Here is a 21,030-nt window from a genome sequence, read left to right as displayed (position 1 = left end):
CCGAGCATAATAAAGTTATTTTCCATCAAAAAGTACCAACTGGTTTATATACTGCAAATTCTCTTTTCTGCTTTTTTTTTTAAATAAACTAGCATTAAAAAACCCTTGCGTTGTTCTATATAGGGGTTCGTGCAGGGGTAATGCAAAAAATAAAATAAATAAATAATCACAATTATGTTTCATATCTTTCTATATTGATAATTATTGAATATTTTTTTAACAATTCGTTTAGGAATATTAGGATTTTTGTTTTTAACCACTTTATTTTAATTAACCAACATTACTAAGGCAAATAGTTTTAATAGTCAAAAGGAAAAATATTTAAAAAGTATTATCTTTTTATAATAAAATTAACATAAGTGTTAAAGAGACTTGATTTACAATGGACTCGCGACCATCAAGCCTTTTCTCAGAGGATGACAAATGTACAAACCATTGCTGCAGTTCCGTTACGAGTTTATGGAGAATTGTAAAAAGCACTGCAGTGTTTGGATGCGCTGTGTTTGTCTGAGGTAATTAGTCTGCCATTATTACTGAAATGTGTATATTCAGTACAAGGTGTGAAGCAGATTGGTTTGTTCTACTTGCATAAATCACGGTGCGCTCGCGGCATTTGAAAAAAATGTTGAGATATTTTCAACTTGGTGCGGCTGGAAAATGCCTGCAGTTCACATGCCCACCACTTGCACAACATGTTCGCGTCTCTCTCATATGCGTGTCGTGCAAGTCACACACTTTCAATGGAAATGAAAAACTGACATCCTAAGCTTATTGGCATTGCTTCCAAGGCACACGCTCAGCAGCCTCATTTTAGTAAAACTATAGCGCTTTATACCAAAACTACATACTGAATCTTTTTTTTTCATCGATATTGACATTGGTGTTCGGTCAATAAATGTCGATACCGTATTTATCGCCCAGCGCTAGGTTAAATGACTTTAGATTTTTGAAAGTTGACTGTTATCAAAGTCGAGTTGACATCGACTAGCCACTGGTGATCTCATCAATATAACACAAGATGCAAATGTTTTGCAACATGCCACAGTTTGCGATTTATTTGCAGGAAATATATCCACATGCTGTTTTAAGGCTCATAACACATTGCAAAAATAAGTTACCAATGACTAATTTTGGTTCAAAACAAATGCAGTCAACACTTTCATTTCTTTAATAGTGCAACATTAGCCCCTGGGCTAATTTTACTGCTAAATAAATGTAGTCAACACATTGATCACTGGAGGTTCTAGTAAAAATGTAACAATAACAGCTATTTTAATGCAAAACTATTGCATATGTCATCAGCACACAGATTCATGTGAAGGCTATAACGCTAAGCCTTATTACACTGTCAGAGACTTGCTCAGACTATTGAGGAATTTTATTGATTTGATGTATAAGTGCATTTCTGATGACCATATTGCTTTCAGTTGTATGCTTATTTGGATGACTTCATTATTATTCTTTGTTTTTTATGTTTTATTTTATGCCATTACTTATATATCCTATACATGTTGCATTGTTATTATCATCCTTTGTAAGTTTGACCTTTATACTTTTATGAAGAAGCCATGTAGGCTGTAGTCTGATGAGAAATGCAAAGATACTGTGCGAACAGCTAGAAACAAAAAAAAAATTAAGAAAGCAGGATGTGTAAGTAACGTAATGGGCACAGATTTATGGAAGTAAGTTGATAAGGGCAATTGCATTCTGTTTAATGTGCGACTCATGCTCGTGCACACCTGCAGACATGCACCCACGCTCAGTTGCAACGACTTCTAAAATCCTATGACCCTAAAACTACCCATGGGAACTTCAGCTGAACTTAAAGGTAAGGCCAGATGGAATCTGCAGATGTTTTTTGCCATTTCTGCTGAGAATTTAGGTAAAAATCTGCGGATTTCTGCGAAATTATTTTGGGCGTATCATAACTAAAACCTTAATAGGTGAAATAAAATAATATCTTTTAAACTTTTTATTTTATGTTTAAAATGCAAATCCAATTAGATTCACTTTATTTGGTAAACAAAGCAAGTCTCTCATATAATATATCTACTAAAAGACAGAAAATATTCCTGTACAAACTGCATTGTACATACATCAGATGAACATTTTCATATTAGTCAATAATATTACTGTAATTAATAAAAAAACTGAATAAATATAGATTTACACACATTTATTCAAGTAAATAAACAGAATTAATGATGGGCTAAAAATCTGTGGAAAATCTGCGGAATTCTGTGCGTGCAGATTCCGTCTGGGCCTACTTATAGGTGACAACTCAATGTACAGTGAACAAGATTTGTTGTTGAACGTTGTTTCCGCTGAATTGCCACATTTGAAGCAGGAAGGAAAGACCTTAACTGGTCATGGGTCGGATTCTATTGGTGGTAATGATATTAATCTAATTGCCATGGGTAGGGAGCCCCTGGAAGAACTAAGATCCTATTAGTGTAGAAGCTATTGGAGGCGTCCTATATATGTAAATTTGGGTGGAGTGTTAAGACATAATGTATTTAAACTATGTGCTGGCCTACACTCATGAGACCTTCAGCCGATTGTCACTATTGTTACTGTTTGCTGTGACAATAAATGCTTCTGCCTTGCAACTTGGAAGACTTAAGACTTCTTTATTTTTTGAGACTTTGACTTCATTTTTGTAAAACAATTTTCCCCGACAAGATGCATATTTTACCTGTATTTTCACCTATACTTTACCCTTGAGCTATATTTTTTTGTGCCTGTTTACAGGGTCCTTGCCACCAAGACTGACATTGTAATTTATTGTGACAGCATGACGTTCTTGTTAACAAACTGCCTTAAAAATGTAGCGCTAAATAAAACTAGCATTCTATTAATCTTTCTCTCCTCTCTTTCTGCAATGGCACAGGTGAAGAAGAGCATTTTAGAAGAGGAGATCTACTGTCCTCCTGAGGCTTCGGTGCTGTTAGCCTCTTACGCCGTCCATGCTAAGGTCAGTACACCTGTGCTTTTAAAAACCCTGCTTGCTTTGATCCACGTGCAGAGAGGTGTCAGAGCTAAACCTTAACCTCTAGCGAACGCTCCTTCAAGGTCGGCATCCATCCCATTACACCTTTCCTATCGAAAGAAGCGAATTTTATTAAGCATGTGTCAGTTTGATCGACAGCTCGGGGGCAACAAGAACGTGCGATTTATCCGAAAGCCTTGTCTACCTGCACACATCTCACCTTGTGCCAATTTAGAAAGCGCACGCTGCTTCTCTGCCTCATGTCAGACTCAGAGGAACGCTAGATGGCTCTGAAAACTGGACGGGAATCTGCTAAAGCTTTTGTTTGCTTTGTTAACGCAATTTGTAAGCTTCACATAGCAAGATGTGGTTGTTTTGAGCTTTACGCTGGTGTGCTTTGGATGCGTTTTACAGTGCTGCAATTGAGTACGTTTACATGGGCACCTATACTGATTTTAATACGATTAAGACAACACTCTGATTAAGAGTCTACCATAAACAGCGATTTTTGATGACCTTAATACGACTCCTCATAATTGAACTAAACAGAAATCGAATTGACACGTGAAGTATTCCTGTTTTAGTCCCATTATTGATGTGCAATATAGGCATTATTCATTCATTTTCCTTCGGCTTAGTACCTATATTCATCAGGGGTCGCCACAACGGAATGAACCGCCAACTTATCCAACATATGTTTTACACAGCGGATTGCCCTTCCAGCCACGACTCAGTACTGGAAAACACCCATATACTCTTGCATTCACACACGCACTCAAACACTATGGCTAATTTCATTCATTCATTCATTTTCTTTTCAGCTTAGTCTCTTTATTAATCAGGGGTCGCCACAGCGGAATGAACCGCCAACTTATCCAGCATATGTTTTATGCAGCGGATGCCCTTCCAACTGCAACCCATGGGAAACATTCATACGCACTCATTCAGACACATACAGTACGACCCAGCAGAGGCTCAAACTAGCGGCCTTTTTGCTGTGAGGCGAACGTCCTACCCACTGCTCCACCTTGCAGCCCACTGCCAATTTTGTCCGTCCAATTCACCTATAGCGCATGTCTTTGGACTGTGGGGGGAAACCAGAGCACCTGGAGGAAACCCAGGTGAACACGAGGAGAACATGCAAACTCCACACAGAAATACCAACTGACCCAGCCGGGACTCAAACCAGCGACCTTCCTGCTGTGAGGCGACAGTGCTAACCACTGAGCCACCGTGTCACCCCACAGTACAGACATGTAGACGCTACATTTTGCGACAGGACACACACACGGCAGTTGTCAGATGTTTGACGACAAACCAAAGAGAACGGCTTCAAGCGAGGGAGCACATGTGTGATACGAGCAGGAAACGATGACTATATTGAGAATTCTCCTACCAGTCCTTACTGCTTACTCTTATACAGTACCTCTGAATTTGTCACGGGGGCATGAATGAAAAGTTAGTGAATAAAATGGAAGAGGTAGCCTGTTGTAGGGCTGGGCGATTTGGTCTAAAATCAAAATCTTGATTGATTGAACATTTTAACTCTATTGTGATTAATGAACGGTAATATTTTTGAACTTTTCTTTTACCTCATAGTTCACTAACAGGGTTTGTACAGTAAATATGCTCACATTACAAGTGAAAGATTTCTGAATGAAGGTTGCAACACTTTGATTTTAAAATAATTGAAGGAATCGCACACTATCTGCTATTTATGATTATTTACTGAACACCAAAGTAACAATGAATAACTTGCACTTTTGGAAACAAAATAAATAATTTTCAATGTCTTTTTTCAAAATGTTCAATTTTTCAAGCAGAAAATAAGCAGTATCTCTTCTAAATAAAATAACTTTAGATCGGGGTAACGGATCCAGCATGTTTAAAGAAACGTTTGGAGGTCGCATTTTTTGGCGCAGATGCATACTTTAAAAGCCTTCATGACTGAATGAATGAAATGTCCTGTTTTCCAGCAAGGTAACCCCGGGGTGCTGAAATATAATTGGATCAACTAAGATTGGGCAGGTTAAAGGGACCAAAAAAAAACGACGTTCTTGCACGTAACGCACAATTTCAAAGCAGAAAAACCGAATTTAGCATTGTTTTTCAGCTAAACAAGTATGTTCGCTTAGCATGTTTTTTAAATATCTGCAATCATATGGTATTTTATGCTTTAGAAGAGTCAGAAACTACACACAGCACCTTTAAATAATCATGAAACTGTTTGGTAGATTCACTTTCTTTTCGTCCGGTTTTTTATTGCAGTGTGTACTCGTAACACTATGATAAAATGTGCTGTAATTTTCAGATTTTGTGCATTCTGTCAAGCATTACTTGCTGCATTAGAATTCACCTGATATTCAGTAACAAAAAAAATGCATTCATTAGATCTGAGTGGGGCTTTCACATTCATATTTTTTTGCAAATATGAGTTGCGGTGTGACATTTCTCTCTCTCTCACCCTTTTAAACCACCAGGTGCGTATTTGGAGTTATTCATAAAGACAGGAAGTTAAAGGAAGGCATGAGCGCAGAGAACAAGGAGCTGTGAATAGAGTAGGAATCAAAAAAGAGGCACAGGCAGGGATACGAGTAAGAAATATAAAAAGTGTGAGAAAATCGAACTGAAGAAGACGGCGGCAGTTTCTCCCTTACAGAGGAAGCAGGAGTAAAGCTTTAGACAGCATCCACTTTGAAATGGGGATCCTTTCACATGCCAGTCTCTTCACAGCAGAGAGGCATGAATCTGTCCGCAGTGCTCAAAATGACAAGCCAGTGTGACACTGATGGAGCATTATTGTCTTGGCTTTTTCTGATTCTGCATATCTGCTTGTTCTTCAGTTCATGCACAGCAGACCACAATCTGTATTGTTTTATCTTTGCTGTCTATTTTGGAAGGTAATGACATTCATAGGCCTTATCTGTACTGCTGTTTTTATGTACTGCATCTGCGGTGCGTGATTGTTGAAAATCACAAACGGTTTTGTCGTTGTTTATGAACAGATATATAGACAGTAAATACATGAATAACAAACTTCCGGTTTCAAAAATGTAACTGTTAATTCATTTTACTTTAGAAATGACAGTAAAAAATATTCAGAATACCAGAAAGTATGTTCCAAGTATGTACTATTTAAAGGTTTAGAATCGATTCATTAATTCTTTTTATTCTTCTTATTATTATTATTATACTGGTGGGCAAGGATTAATTGCATCCAAAATTAAAGTTTTTTTTTTTTTTTTTACATAATATATGTGTATTATACACCGATTGGTCACTTTATTAGGTACCCCTGTCCAACTGCTCATTAACGCAAATTTCTAATCAGCCAATCACATGGTGGCAACTTAATGCATTTAGGCATGTAGACATGGACTGTTTCTCAATTCCAAGAATGCAGAGAATGGACTTGCATTCTTGTGGAGACCGGTCTTGCCAGGTGTCCTCAGAAGAATGAACTCGGGAGACCACAAGAACAGAGAACGCGCCCTGTGAGAAATGAGATGCTTCACACATTTTCAATGGAAAATTATTTAAACATTACAGCATTTATAAAACTTTTATTTATTTATAAAAAATGTATCGTTTTTCCCCTTTTCAAATTATATACTATGCATAAAAACATTATAAAAATTCATTGCACAATATAAATAAACAGATTTTAATACGAATTTCAGCAAACAAACACCCTTAATGTGTTTATTCCTTTATTAAGATGTCCATGGTAGTGTTTACTTTTACCGTTTCATTTGGGGAAACTCCTGAGGTAAATAAGTTTTATCTCTGAACTTTAATAATAAATCTGAATAAAATGCTGCGCTTCCCACCTCCAGTCGCAATGACTTCTGGGACTTCTAGATCAAGATCAGTGCTCAAGTCTGCATCGGTGCGTCCTTGATATTAAGAACACATCCGGGAAGTTTAGGTATATTACTAAATTTCAAGCGTCCTCCGTTCTTGCGGTCTTGTATACACAGTATACAATATACTGTATACACAGTAAATACACACCTATATTGTGTCAAAACAAACTTATTTTGGCTGTGATTAATTCGCTATTCATTTTTGCCGAACACTAATTTGTTTATTTATTTTTATTTTGTATATTTTTTGTGTGTAAGAAATTTCATTCTAATTCTTTCAATAATTACGATTAATTAAATTGATTGAAATTGACAGTACTTTTTACAATTTGAAAATTAAAAATAATAATAATAATAATGGTTTCCACAAAATTACTGAGAATAGAACTAAAAAAATCTGCATTTTAGAATGTTTTCTGAATGATCAGGAGTAGAGGAGTAGAAAGGCAGTGAAAGCCCAGACAGCAGCTGAAATCTCTTAGTAGTTTTTTTGCGAACCTCTGCCCTTCCTCATTGTAAATGAATATTAGCTGCTTTAGTCCAGCATCTACATTACCAGGATGATGAATATGAAACCAGAGTGGACATTTCAGCAAGACAATGATCCAAAACACTGCCAAGAAACTCTTAAATTCTTTCAGAGAAAGAAAATCAGGCTGTAGAATGGCCCAGCCAATCACCTGACTTAAATCCAATTGAAAATACAAATTAAAGATCAGATTTGATCGACAAGACCCACAAAACCATCAAGATTTTTACACTGTTGAAGTAAAAAAAACTCACACCTGAGCAATCCATGTGACTTCATTCTCTATATGAGAGGCGTCTTTAAGCTGCCATTACCAAAAAAGCCTTTTATATAAAGTATTAAATACATTGCAGTAGTTCAGTACTTTCTACATGTGTCATTTCATTGTCATAACTCATTTATCAGATTGTTTTTGTTTTGTTTTATGTTTATGCTTGTATTGTTTGGGTTTTTACCAAAATCTGGTTCAATTCCATGTCAGCACTTTTAAAAAAAATATTATTCACAGGAAAAAAAATGTGTTCAATACTTATTTACCCCACTATATATATATACAGTATATATATATATATATATATATATATATATATATATATATATATATATATATATATATAATGTAATCTAATTACGATATTGCTTTTTAATACCTTTTATATATTTTGTATCATTTAAGTTCTCTAATTCACTGATGCTTTGCTGTTGCAACATCTTCGTCAAATTATGAAATTATTTATTTATTTAGTTTTTTTACATTTTATTTTGCTTCAATGGTGCATTTTTATTTTACACAACTCCATATTACCCAATTACACTTTAAGCGAGAGCAGGTGAATATAATGGCTGTTTTTATATGACCGTAAGAGTCTATTTTCCACCTCAGCGTTCATAATTGAGCTCATTTTGGTTTCTCATCTTGTTTCCGCAGTATGGTGATTACGACCCTAATGTCCACAAGCCGGGCTTCCTGTCCCAAGATGAGCTGCTACCAAAGAGAGTGAGTGTGATGTTGAGATGGGCGTCACTCCATGCTAATTTTGCTGATTATGTTCGTAGAGCTCGGTAACAGGCCTCCCGTAGGGTGTTGGATGTAGTGAAAGCTTTAGACTGGAAGCATCCGCTCGCACCAAAGAACCGAATACAAGTGTTTATTTATTCCAATGGTATTCAAAATCAACTGAAGGATTTAAATAGTACTCCTATTAATTAGGAAACGTTCTTCAGCTGTATTAGCTATTGTGTTTGGCTCCATTTTTATGCTGTTTTTATTTTTGGTTTGATTGATATATCTGATCTTTATCTACGTATAAACTCTTTTTACACATTATTCGATTAAGAAACTATTTGTGAAATAAATCAAACGTTGAGTTTTTTTAAAGAAAAGAAATGGAACAAAAATGAAATAGAACAATAGTGTGTGTGTATGTGTGTGTGTGTATGTGTATATCTATCTATCTATCTATCTATCTATCTATCTATCTATCTATCTATCTATCTATCTATCTATCTATCTATCTATCTATCTATCTATCTATCTATCTATCTATCTATCTATCTATCTATCTATCTATCTATCTATCTATCTATCTATCTATCTATCTATCTGTCTGTCTGTCTGTTATTTCATCCATCCGTCTATGTGTTATTACATCATCCATCCATCATTATGTTCTATCTATCTATCTATCTATCTATCTATCTATCTATCTATCTATCTATCTATCTATCTATCTGTCTGTCTGTCTGTCTGTCTGTCTGTCTGTCTGTCTGTCTGTCTGTCTGTCTGTCTGTCTGTCTGTCTGTCTGTCTGTCTGTCTGTCTGTCTGTCTGTCTGTCTGTCTGTCTGTCTGTCTATCTATCTAATGGTTTCCGCTACATTCATTCTTCCATGGCGGGGCGCTACGCCACAACTCATCCCGCCACGGCTACATTACAGCTTCTTATTCAAAACAATAAATTTTTTTAATAGCACGTGATAATCACACCAAAATGTATTAAAGGGTAAGAGAATTATAACAGTGCGAACTTTTCTGTAACTGTATTAGTGCTGTGCGTCATTTGTTTAACCCTTTAAGGTTACAAGCTGACTGACTGACTGGCTGACTTGACAGGTGCGTGATGCGTGAGGCCAGCAAACACGACGTATAGCTGTTTCACTTTACTTCAGTGATTGTGCGCCGATTTTCTCTGCTCGTGCACAAACTTCTTGCACGCCCCCTCAAATATAAGCCACTTTAAGAGCGCGCAGATCTTCTTGTGCGCTCTTAAATAAATGCTGCTGAAGTGCGATTTAGTGCGTTTATGTAACTGAGTATGTCTCCAACATTTATTAGATTTGCTAGGAATATTTATGAATGTCATCAATAGACCTACAGAGCACCATCATGCTCGTAGGCTATTACATAAATAACTGTAAACCCTGTCAACTTTAATTTGATAGGCCATCTGAGTCATTTTTGACATTTTAGCTATTTTACAAAGATTTTGTTTTCCTGTGGACACCAGCATCTTTGAGAAATGCATTATTATTATGTACCAAAAACATGCAAAGCACACGGTACTATTAAGCTTGTGGTTCGTAATGTTTTTATTATTTATATCAAATGTTTTATTAGGGCTACATATATTTGATAAAAATTTTATTTTTTTTTTATGTTGTGAAATTTACCTGTGTTCTGTTATAAAATATTCTCAGATGTATTTTTTTTCTTGTGCTGGCAAATCTTTTTCAGAATTATTACTCCAGTCTTCAGTGTCACGTGATCCTTTAGGAACCAATTAATATGCTGTTCAAGAAACATTATTATTATGACATAAATATTATAATAATTAATAATTTCATTATTAAATATTATTGTATTTTATATATATATATATATATATATATATATATATATATATATATATATATATATATATATATATATATATATATATATATATACCTTTTATCCTTTTATTCTTTGCTGAATAAAATTGCCATTTTCGAAAAAGAAAGTCAGAGTCTGGTGCGCACCAAGAGCTCTGTTGTGAAAATCCCATTATGAGAGAGTTAGAGTCTTTGTCCAAGTTGAAGACTGATCTTCGTGTGTCTTTTTTCTTGTGCAGGTTATTAATCTGTACCAGATGACTGCAGAGATGTGGGAGGAGAGAATAACAGTCTGCTACGCTGAGCACAGGGGCAGAACCAGGTCTTGTACACCCTAGACTCCGTCTCAGACAGCTTGCCCACTCATTCTTCATACATATTGCTTAGAGAAATGGCATGATATAATGCATAACAATTTTGCTGATTCCAAAGTATACCATAAAATTATTAATTGATATTATATCAGAAATGACTTTAATTTTGGTTTAATTTAATTTAACCACTTTTCTTTAAATAAAATAATATTAAATTAAAATGCATTAAATTTAGTTCTATTCAATTCAATTTAATTCAGTTGTATTCAATTACATTGCAGTAAATTACTTTTAAATTAAACTTACTTTAAATAAAATTTAAATTATATGACTTTAAATCACTTTAAATGTAATTACTTTAATTCACATTAAAATAAATTGCCATAAATTCAATTAAACTACATTCAATTAAATTTAATACAATTGCATTCAATTACATTACAATAAATTACTTTTAAACTATAAATTAAATTAAATCACTTTAAATCCCATTAAATTACATTAAATTAAATTACTTTAAATCACAAAAAATTTAATTATATTAAAGTAAATTGCATTACATTGTATTAAATTGCATTAAATTGAATTGCATTAGGAATATTTAAAGAAGCAAACCAACAAATTCAAATTGATTCTACATAAGCCTTATAAAAAGCGACCATCAGAGTCCTATCAATATTAAACTTCGGTAATTTCCCCAGGCAATACAAATTGTTAAATGCAAATTGTGTCCAAGTAGCTTTAAATAAATAAAAAAAAAGTGAAATAAGTTATTCAGAAATAATCCGTTCTATAAAAGACACGGTTTAATTTTTCCACTTTAACTGCAGTTCGGCAGTTTCACTTTCACTCATGAACATTTCATTCATGCCCTTGGGACAAACTGCGATATTGGATGAGAGTATTTCAGAAACTGCTGATTTACTGGGATTTTTACACACAACCAACCATCTCTAGGGTTTACAGAGAATGGTCCAAAAAAGAGAAAATATTCAGTAAGCAGCAGTTCTGTGGGCCCAAATGGCTTGTTGATGCCAGAGGTCAGAGGAGAATGGCCAGACTGGTTCCAGCTGATAGAAAGGCAACAGTAACTCGAGGTATACAGAAGAGCATCTCTGAACACACAACACCTCGAACCTTGAGGCGGATGGGCTACCGCAGCAGAAGACCACACTGGGTGTGGTGCCACTCTTGTCAGCCAAGAACAGGAAACTGAGGCTACAATTTGCACAGGCTCACCAAAATTGGACAATAGAAGGTTGGAAAAACGTTGCCTGGTCTAAAGAGTCTCGTTTTTTGCTGCAACATTCAGATGGTAGAGTCAGAATTTGACATCAACAACATGAAAGCATCCATCCATCCTGCCTTGTATCAATGGTTTAGGCTGGTGGTGGTGGTGTAATGGTGTGGGGGATATATTTTTGGGACACTTTGGGCTCATTAGTATCAACTGAGCATCGTGTCAACGCCACAGCCTACCTGAGTATTGTTGCTGACCATGTCCATCCCTTTATGACCACAGTGTACCCATCTTCTGATGGCTACTTCCAGCAGGATAACGCGCCATGTCATAAAGCGTGAATCATCTCAGACTGGTTTCTTGAACATGACAATGAGTTCACTGTACTCAAATGGCCTCCAGAGTCACCAGAGCTCAATCCAATAGAGCACCTTTGGGATGTGGTGTCTTAAAAGGTTGAAAACCCCTGCCTTAGACAGATGTTAAAGGCCTATAACAATAAAAATACAAATTCAAACTAAAACAATACTCAAATGAACAACAAAAAATAACCACAATGCTATCAAAAAGCCTAGTGATACCTTTGCAGTCAGTCGTGCTGCTCCTGCTGGTTTTAAAAACATGAAAAGTCTGCTCTGCCTGCTTTCCGTTTGTGTTTTTTAACAAGGCATGTTGCCTGTAGACTTACATGAGCGTGAAGGTGGTATAAAAAGTATGCTTTCAGTATGCTATTTTTAATGGGTGAGTTTACAGCAATCATATGTGTGTTTGTTTTCATAGCCACAAACACTTATAGTAAGACACACTGTGTGACCTCTGGATTCTGCACTCCAAGTTTGTCAAGTCTCATTAAAGCCCAGCAGTGGAATAGATTTTATTTTGTGTCTAATCATTTTTCCTTTTTTTTTTTCTTCCTCATCTCTCTCTCTCTCTCTGCCTCCCTCCCACGTTTTTGTTTATTGTGTGCTGCAGAGATGAAGCAGAGATGGAGTATTTAAAAATAGCTCAGGATCTGGAGATGTATGGGGTCAATTACTTTTCCATTAGGGTAAGAAATGCCTCCGCTGCTGTACAGCAGTAACAATCTTAAATGCAACTCTCGACTACTAAAGACTTTAGAGCCAGACACTTTTATTATTGTATGCAGTACCTGTATTATTGTATGTAATAAACAACCCTTTTATTATTGGTTGCATAACCACCTTCTAACCTGTTTGGAACTTTCGGTAACACTTTACTTGAAGGGTGTGTTTATAAGACTCTCATGAAACCTTTATGACCATGATGTTCAACATAGGTTCATTCTGAAAATGTAGCCCTATATACATTTCTGGAGATCGCAAATTATGTAGCCAGAAGTATGTATGGCTGCGTTTCATCTTTAAAATGAATGCTACGGGGCAGTATGCCAATCCTTTTCCTTACTAGCTGATGGCTTACCTCCGTATGGACGTTTTTTTCCGCTGTTACCAGTTTGCTCAATGGCTTGCCGTGTACGTTGGCGGACTTGTGACGTGGAGACGGGGTTTGAGTTTGGCAAAGAATGGTTACAGAAAGCAGTTAAGGCAAAAAATAAACAATAAAAGGGTGAGAATGTTATGAAATCTGAAAACGTGGTAAAAATCAGGCTGCTGCAAGGTCTTTTCTTCTTCTGAATTGCTTTTGAAAACACTGTCGGTTGGGTTTAGGGAAGTGGGTGGGCGCTAGTCAATCGGGGCTTTTGAAAATACTATTGGTTGGGTTTAGGGAAAGAGGAGGGTGGGTCAGTCGATCGAATAGTCAGTCAGCAGTGGCCTCTGGTAGATTTGCGTGAGAACAGCAGGCGCGAATGGCACTCGTGATCTCCAGAAATGTATATAGTGGGTACGTTTTCAGAACGAGCCTGGGTTGATGTTACACATGAGGTTTTATACATGCGCATTACAACTTTCGTTAAGTGTCATTAGCTCAAATATGTCATTTTAAATGCAAAGGTGACCTAAACAAATACATCTTGCCATTACCAAGACAACATAACTTGTCATAAATCTGTCATAAACATGATCATCGTGAGGCTATTATAATTGAGTCATGAATATCTTTCACATACATATTTAACTTTTAAGTGAAAATAAAAATGTTAATTTCTTAATAAAAGTGTCAATACTGTCAAATAATAAATAAAAAAATAATTAATGATTTAATAAATAAATAATAATGACATTGACAAATAAAAAATTGTATCACTCTAGCTGTGAAGAAAAATATTAATGATGCTCTTCTGAAATTCATGACAATAATAATGGCCTCATGACAATTATGTTTATGACAGGTTACGACAAAGATAGGTTGTATTCATTTATGTCAAGTTGTCATTAAGGCAATTTTAAACAATAGCCATGTTTCCAAGATGTGAATTAAACTTGTGTGAAACTGGAGTATTGCAAGAAACATTTGCGAATAAAGCATCTTTCCATCCAACAAGAATGCCCAATAGAACAAAACCGTCACTTTCTGATAAAACTTTCCACAATATTATCACATGATCTGTTGAAGCAAAATCACAACTTTTCTGATGCACATGCTGACATTTCAGTAAATGCATTTCCATCATAGTTTATGCACATTTTTTTTTCTTTTTTTTCCAAATATATTTTTATTGAACGTTTTTATTGCAAAAACATGTCAGAAGTTTACATTGAGTAATAAGATAATATCCATCAATGATGGAAATTGAATCCTGAACCCCTCACCAAAAAATATTATAGAAATAATAATAAATAGTTAAATTGTAATTGAATAACAAATAAACAAACAAATAAAAAAAGAACATAAAATACAAAATTATTTTACAAAAAGGCAGATTACACATATTTTGTCCAGGCTAAGTCTAACAGACAAGCATTTAGTCTTAGAGATGTAGAGGTTCCTAAATCAAAGAAAGGGTTCCATGTCCGGTAAAATAGTAAAGGTTTGTTCTTCATAGCTGTGGAGAAAGCCTCAAGTGGGATTATGTTGCAGACTGCAAGCAGCCATTGATTTAAACTGGGGAGTTCTTCATTAATCCACTTTACAAGGATACATTTTCGAGTAAAGTAAACCAAAATTATGTAGAAGGTCTCTGTTCTGAAAATTATAGTGCATATCATCATTGAGACCCGGGAAGCAAGTCCTTGCTCCCAATCGGAATGTATATTTAAGATGGCATTGAGCTGCAGCCTAATTAAGTCCCAGAACTGCTGTATAAGAGGACAACTCCACATACAATGATAGAAAGGTTCAGTGTCCGATTTACATTTGACACTTAACTCAGACAGACCTGGATTCATTTTATGTCTAACCTCAGGTGTATTAAACAGTCGATAAACATGTACAATTTTAAATTGTCTTTACCAAGCAGAATTTGAGGCTAGCAGCACATTTTTTTTAACTTATCGGATAAAAAGTTTATCCTATGTAGTTGTGCACATATTTTTTACGCACATAGAAATATGTAGATGGAAACGCAACGTCATTTTTACATTTACAATGATATATCTGAGCTGATGACTACGGCAGTTGTCATAAATCTCCTTAATCTTCATGAAATATATCATATCATGATTATAAAAGTGTCATGACGGTCTTATGAACACCACTTCCACAAGTGTTACCAGACCTTCTTGAAATGTTTGTACGATACCAGTTCCATTGTTAATAGCCATGGTAATTTTCTCATGATTGCAAAATAAATTGGTCTTTCTTAATGTGTTCAAGAATAAAAAGGGAACCAGCCTTCTGCTTGGTGTTGACGCTTTAGGCCTCCACATTTATGACCTGGATAACAGACTGACGCCCAAAATCTCCTTTCCCTGGAATGAGATCCGAAACATCTCCTACAGCGATAAAGAGGTGCTCATTTGATGGACAATTCTACATTTTTACACCCCCTGCTTCATGATAACAGTGCATTAATGGTGTCTTTTGTCTGTAGTTTGCAATTAAACCTGTGGATAAGAGGGCAGATGTCTTCAAATTCAACTCCTCAAAGCTCAGAGTAAATAAACTGGTGAGTTTTTTTTCTTCCTTTTTTTTGTGAGGTGATGTAATGCTGTGATCAGTTTTGAAATGGTCTTACAAAGCCACTGTGGTGTACCTTGGTGGTTAACCTTTATAACAGGGTTTGTTTTAAACCTGAAAAGAGACATAATTTATTGAAAACTAAAAATGTCAGGGTTTTTGGTTAGGTAGAATTTTTTAACGGTTGCTTCTAAAAGATAAAACTATTTAAAATGTTACGTTTAGGGCCGGTACAGAATTCTGATGGTATGATAACCTTGGATAATAATATCACGGTATCACGATATTGTGATTGCTGCTCTAAAATATGTTCTTTTTAAAGGTTTAGGAAACTCTGGAGTACTTTTTTTTCCGTTTTTAACAGATTTGTGTGTGTTGAGCATCAGTTAAGACAAAGTTAGCACCTGTTAGCTTTAATTGTTGGGAAAACTATATAACTTGGAGCTTTTGTCAGCAAATTTCATCTTCCGGCTTTAAAACTATTATTAGGGCGGGATCAAAATCGGTGACGTAGCGCAAAACTGCAAGTAGAGTGATGATGCGTCAGTTTCTCATTATTATTCATAGTGGAGTTTTCTTATCCTATGAGAAGACTCTGCTGCTTAATTATTCATGAGAGCACGTACTTTCTATTGAAAGCAGACCTGCCAAGCTGTGAGACCTAGTGACTAGGTGAGACACGGGTCGTATGTGTTTGTTTCCATAATCCATGGGGTTTGTTGCATGTTTTTCCCTGCGATGCTGTCCGGGCCGATACAGCAAAGCTATTGGTTTGCAGCAAGCATTTTTGTCCGGAGAGGTGTATGAGAATTGGAGAATGGTGGATTTTGTCTTTTATCAGTGGAGTTCGTTACCATCAGGTTACCATTGAGAAACATCACCTCTATCGGTGCTGCCGTGTTCGCCAATGTTTAAAATCCACCAGATTACCGGCAGGGCTAATGGTTGGAATAGACAGGGCAAGAGACTGCATTGCTATCCACTGTCTACATTTAGACTCTTGGATTGAGGGGGAGAGAAGTCCTCCTCATTATAGTGTTTATATAAGCATGATTATCTGTATAATGATATAACAAATTGTGGATATGTGTATATGAAATTACGAATAACAAATGTAGCAGGGAATTCAATTACTCATTGTTTAATTCTTTGCATTTTAACTTTGTAAACTATAAAATCAGTCTCCTCTGGGTTTATGTCTGATTTTTTTTAACTAACTGCCAGTTGTTCGCTTAACTCTTTTTCCCCTGCACTGCCGGCCACGCCCACTCCCTCTGATCAAAGCTCTGCTCCACGCCCACATTTTTTTAAACATTTCTGAGGTAGACTTGAACTGAAAAAAGGGGGTTTTATGGCCCTTTAAATGTCTGGGTTAAGAAACAACAACTTTTTTCCCCATTCAGGTATTAGATTGCTCCTTTTTTACCCTCTCTTTTTCAATTTAGTTTATGCATATTTTAATAATTTTCTTATTATGTCATATATTATATATTATAATCAGTATTTTATGCCAGAGACTAGTCCCCAGGAGGAGAGGGGACTATTGACCTCCTCTGTACACACTGCTCTCTGGTTTAGGAAAGGCTTTCCCCCTCACACCAGCCATCTCAGTCCCCAGTAAAGTTTTTTGATCAGCAGGGGACATTGTAAATGTGCAAAGATCTCAGCTTATACCAGAAAACATAGATATTCTGATATTTCTTTCAAAAAATATTTCAAATCCCAGCACAGTCTCAGTTTTAGTTTTTGCTTTAAAGAGCCTTCTTTAGTTGTACTGTTCATTTTTGGTTTGAAATTCATTTTAAATTTGTAATGTAGCTGCACAGTCAAAGTTTTAGTTTGTTTATATTAAAAATTCTTCATTAGTTTGTATTGTTTACTTTTTTATTTGGATTTTGTTTTAAAAATCCAATTTAGTTGTTGCAGAAAAGATTTTATTTTGTAAAAAAAATTGTTCAGCATTTGAGAAAAACTGAAAGGGCTCTTGTTCACCTTAAATTTGTTTAAAATTATTTTGTGAAAAAAATCATGACTAAATCGGGAGACTAGTATCAGGAATCATATCAAATCGTGAGTCAGATGAATCGTTACATCCCTACTAAAGAGAAAGCTAAAAAAAAGGAACAAAAACTTCTTCGGCATCACATTTGTTTTACTTTAATCCTTGATTAGGGAATTTAAACTGGAAAAGCTGGAAAAGTGTCTACTGATGTTGTGAATTGTATCTCTTTGTAATAAAAACATAAATAAAAAAAAGAATTTAGTTTTGCTGGGTAAATTAGTTTTACATGAGGCATTTTGCGTGTTTGCAGATTCTCCAGCTGTGCATCGGGAACCACGATCTCTTCATGAGGAGACGCAGGGTTGATTCATTGGAGGTCCAGCAGATGAAGACTCAAGCTAGAGAAGAGAAAGCTCGCAAACAGGTCTGGAAGAAAGTGATTGCATGATTAACTGCGAAAGAGAAAGAGAGAGGAATAACAAATCAAATGAAAACACTGTTTTATGGGTTCTGGTTTTCAATGAGCTTCTGTCTTATAGGATAAAAGAAAAGCAAGCAAAGAAAGTTGACAGAAATAAAATATAAAAGCAAATAGTAAATAGAGAAATGTGAAAAATATCAAAAAAAAAAAAGCGGAGAAAGATAAGCAGCCAGCTTAAAAGAGAGAATTAATAATTACTTTTTTTCTGTTGACAGTCTAGCTAGTTCTGGATGGCAAATGATCAATATAGTGTAGAAAAAAAAGCATCCATCTTAGTTTTTCATGATTGCTTTCTTTGTAGGTAAATAATGTTCACTACAACTTAAACGTTTTCAGTAAATGTGCTTTTTGAAAGAAGTCTCTAATGTTCAAGTCTGCATTTATTGCTGTTATTATTCATGTTTTTTCCCCTTCAGAATTCTTTAAGGAATCGCATGTTTCAAAGAACAGCATTTATTTTAACATTGTAAAAGTCTTTCCTCTAACGTTTGGTACTTTTATTTCATACTTGCTAAATAAGACTATTAATTTCTTTAGGGGAAAAAAAAGCGTTCTTTGAAAAGTATTGCATTTATAACCCAACTGATTTTTGTCCATATTTCACCCAATGCTGGGTTAAAACAACCCAGCATTATTAGAGTAGGTTTTTATTATTAATCATTATCTCCCGGTTGGAGGAAAGTCCTTTACTTTGAAGTTACTTTTAAAACATGTAAAATATACCTATGAAAATACAAACTATATTGCAGCTTTTTCAATAACTTAATATTCACTGAAAAACATTACAATGGGTTGATCACAGCAGCTTGACATAAGGGCTAAAGAGATAGTTCGCCCAAAACCTAAAATTCTCTCATCATTTACTTGTTCCAAACCCATTTGTCTTTTTTTTTTCTTTTCTTATTTTTAACACAAATGAAGGACATGAAGAAACCTGTAAACATGTAACCACTGACATCCATAGTAGGAAAAAGCACTGCAGCTATTTCAGCTCGCGTTCTCCCACAATTTAAAAGTGCATGCTTATTAACTGACGTTGCAGCAGAAAACGTGGTTTAAAAGAAGCATTTGTTCCTTCTAAATGTTATATTTGTAACATAAGTGACGCAATTACATTGACTTTAGTAGCTGTAATCAAATTACATGCATGTAAAATGTAGACCGTTTAATCGCTGCGCTCCACAAATATGTAATTAGATTAACTTGTTACAAGTTACTGTGGAACGCGTTACACCAACTCTGTAACTGCATTGTAGGACAATAGTTTATTTTTTGCAATGCAAAACATTATATTATCATTGACATATATTTTTTTAATTAAATGTTGTTTTATTTCCAATCTTTTATTTTTTAATGACTTAATTTTTCCCTAAAACTAAATATTTTTGATTTGAATAACAAGCAAACCTAACTCAATACTAAAGATTATATAAATTTTATTAAAAACAAAAAAGTTATTTGAGTAGTGTATTTTTAACTCAACTGTTGATTTTTGTCGATATTTGACCCAACGCTGGGTTGACACAACCCTGAATTTTTTGTGTTCTTCTGTTTTCTGTGGAAAGCCCCTCTTGGAACCCTAATTTCTTTAGCAATGTACTTTTAATTATAGGCTTTTGCATTTTGATTTGATCTAAAACTCTAAAATGGACATATCAGCTAAATAAAAGAGCAACAAATTTATAGATTCCTCAAATAACCTTTTGGTGAACAGTTATAAAAATAATATTTTTCTTCTTAGAGTGAAGAACATTTTACAGTAATAATCTAAAGACTTAAAAAAGAGAGCTTTCTGCTATAAAGAATATTTTGTCGAATGACAGTTTCTTCATGGAATCATCAATAAAAAAATTATCAAATCAATAAAGATCTTATATTTTAGGGTTGAAAAATGCTACAAAGATTGCAGTTTTGAAAAACATCACACTGCTTTAAAGAGCTTGAAAAGTGTCAAATATTCTCTCCTCGCTAGTAAATCTTGCATTGATTTTTTTTATTTATTTATTTTTTTTCTGTTGCACCTTAAGGCACCTTTAACCAGGTGCTGGGTTTGTGATCCACTAAAGCCATTTAGCAGCAGTGCAATCGTGGTGAAATCCGGATGTGCTTTTCGCACCTCTCTGCAGATGGAGCGGCAGCGGCTAGAGAGGGAGAAACAGTTGCGTGAGGAGGCAGAGAGAGCGCGTGATGAACTCCAAAGGAGACTCATTCAGTTACAGGATGAAGCTCATATGGCCAATGAAGCACTGGTGAGAAACTGCATTAAATATACTTTCACAGGTCGATCAGCTCTAGCACTTCAGTATGTGGACTTGTACTGGACCCATACTGAATGAGCCTCATACTGTTCTTTAAGGGTGAAAAGTTGTAAGGGAGATTTAAAACTTTAGTTTTATCCCAATATATGTTCTGCAGCAACTATCTTAGCTGTAACATAATTTATCACCTTTTGTTTTATTTGATTAACCAGTCATAATAAACCTAAAGCAATATGTCCAAAGTAATATAATAATAGTTATAAAAGTTAAAACTTGTATTAAATACAATATTATTACAATTATAAAACTGGTAGGGGATATTCTAAGTCGATCTCTCTCTTTTGTGTTTTGAGGTGCTGTATTTATACCATAGTGTTTAAATCATCTGGTAGTGTTTGCTTTGGCTTTTTCGGGGTTAATTATTGTGGTCTCCTGATTGCAACA

At 35.1% G+C, this 21,030-nt stretch overlaps 1 protein-coding gene across 3 annotated transcripts in view; it reads left to right on the top strand.

Annotated features, from left to right (window-relative positions):
- nf2a (NF2, moesin-ezrin-radixin like (MERLIN) tumor suppressor a) overlaps nucleotides 1-21,030 on the top strand; it is a 138,822-nt gene that overhangs the window by 37,107 nt on the left and 80,685 nt on the right. For all 3 annotated transcript variants that reach the window (XM_056457374.1, XM_056457375.1, XM_056457377.1), the window contains exons 5-12: nucleotides 2,891-2,974; nucleotides 8,313-8,381; nucleotides 10,493-10,575; nucleotides 12,780-12,855; nucleotides 15,543-15,677; nucleotides 15,760-15,834; nucleotides 18,158-18,271; nucleotides 20,455-20,577. In XM_056457374.1, coding sequence (XP_056313349.1) covers nucleotides 2,891-2,974; nucleotides 8,313-8,381; nucleotides 10,493-10,575; nucleotides 12,780-12,855; nucleotides 15,543-15,677; nucleotides 15,760-15,834; nucleotides 18,158-18,271; nucleotides 20,455-20,577 — 759 coding nt within the window. The remainder of the gene's footprint in view (nucleotides 1-2,890; nucleotides 2,975-8,312; nucleotides 8,382-10,492; nucleotides 10,576-12,779; nucleotides 12,856-15,542; nucleotides 15,678-15,759; nucleotides 15,835-18,157; nucleotides 18,272-20,454; nucleotides 20,578-21,030) is intronic.

The sequence above is a fragment of the Danio aesculapii genome, chromosome 5 (assembly GCF_903798145.1).
Source record: "Danio aesculapii chromosome 5, fDanAes4.1, whole genome shotgun sequence".
Lineage (NCBI taxonomy): Eukaryota > Metazoa > Chordata > Actinopteri > Cypriniformes > Danionidae > Danio > Danio aesculapii.
Note: the sequence above shows the minus strand (reverse complement) of the source record. Positions and strands in the feature narration are given on the sequence as shown.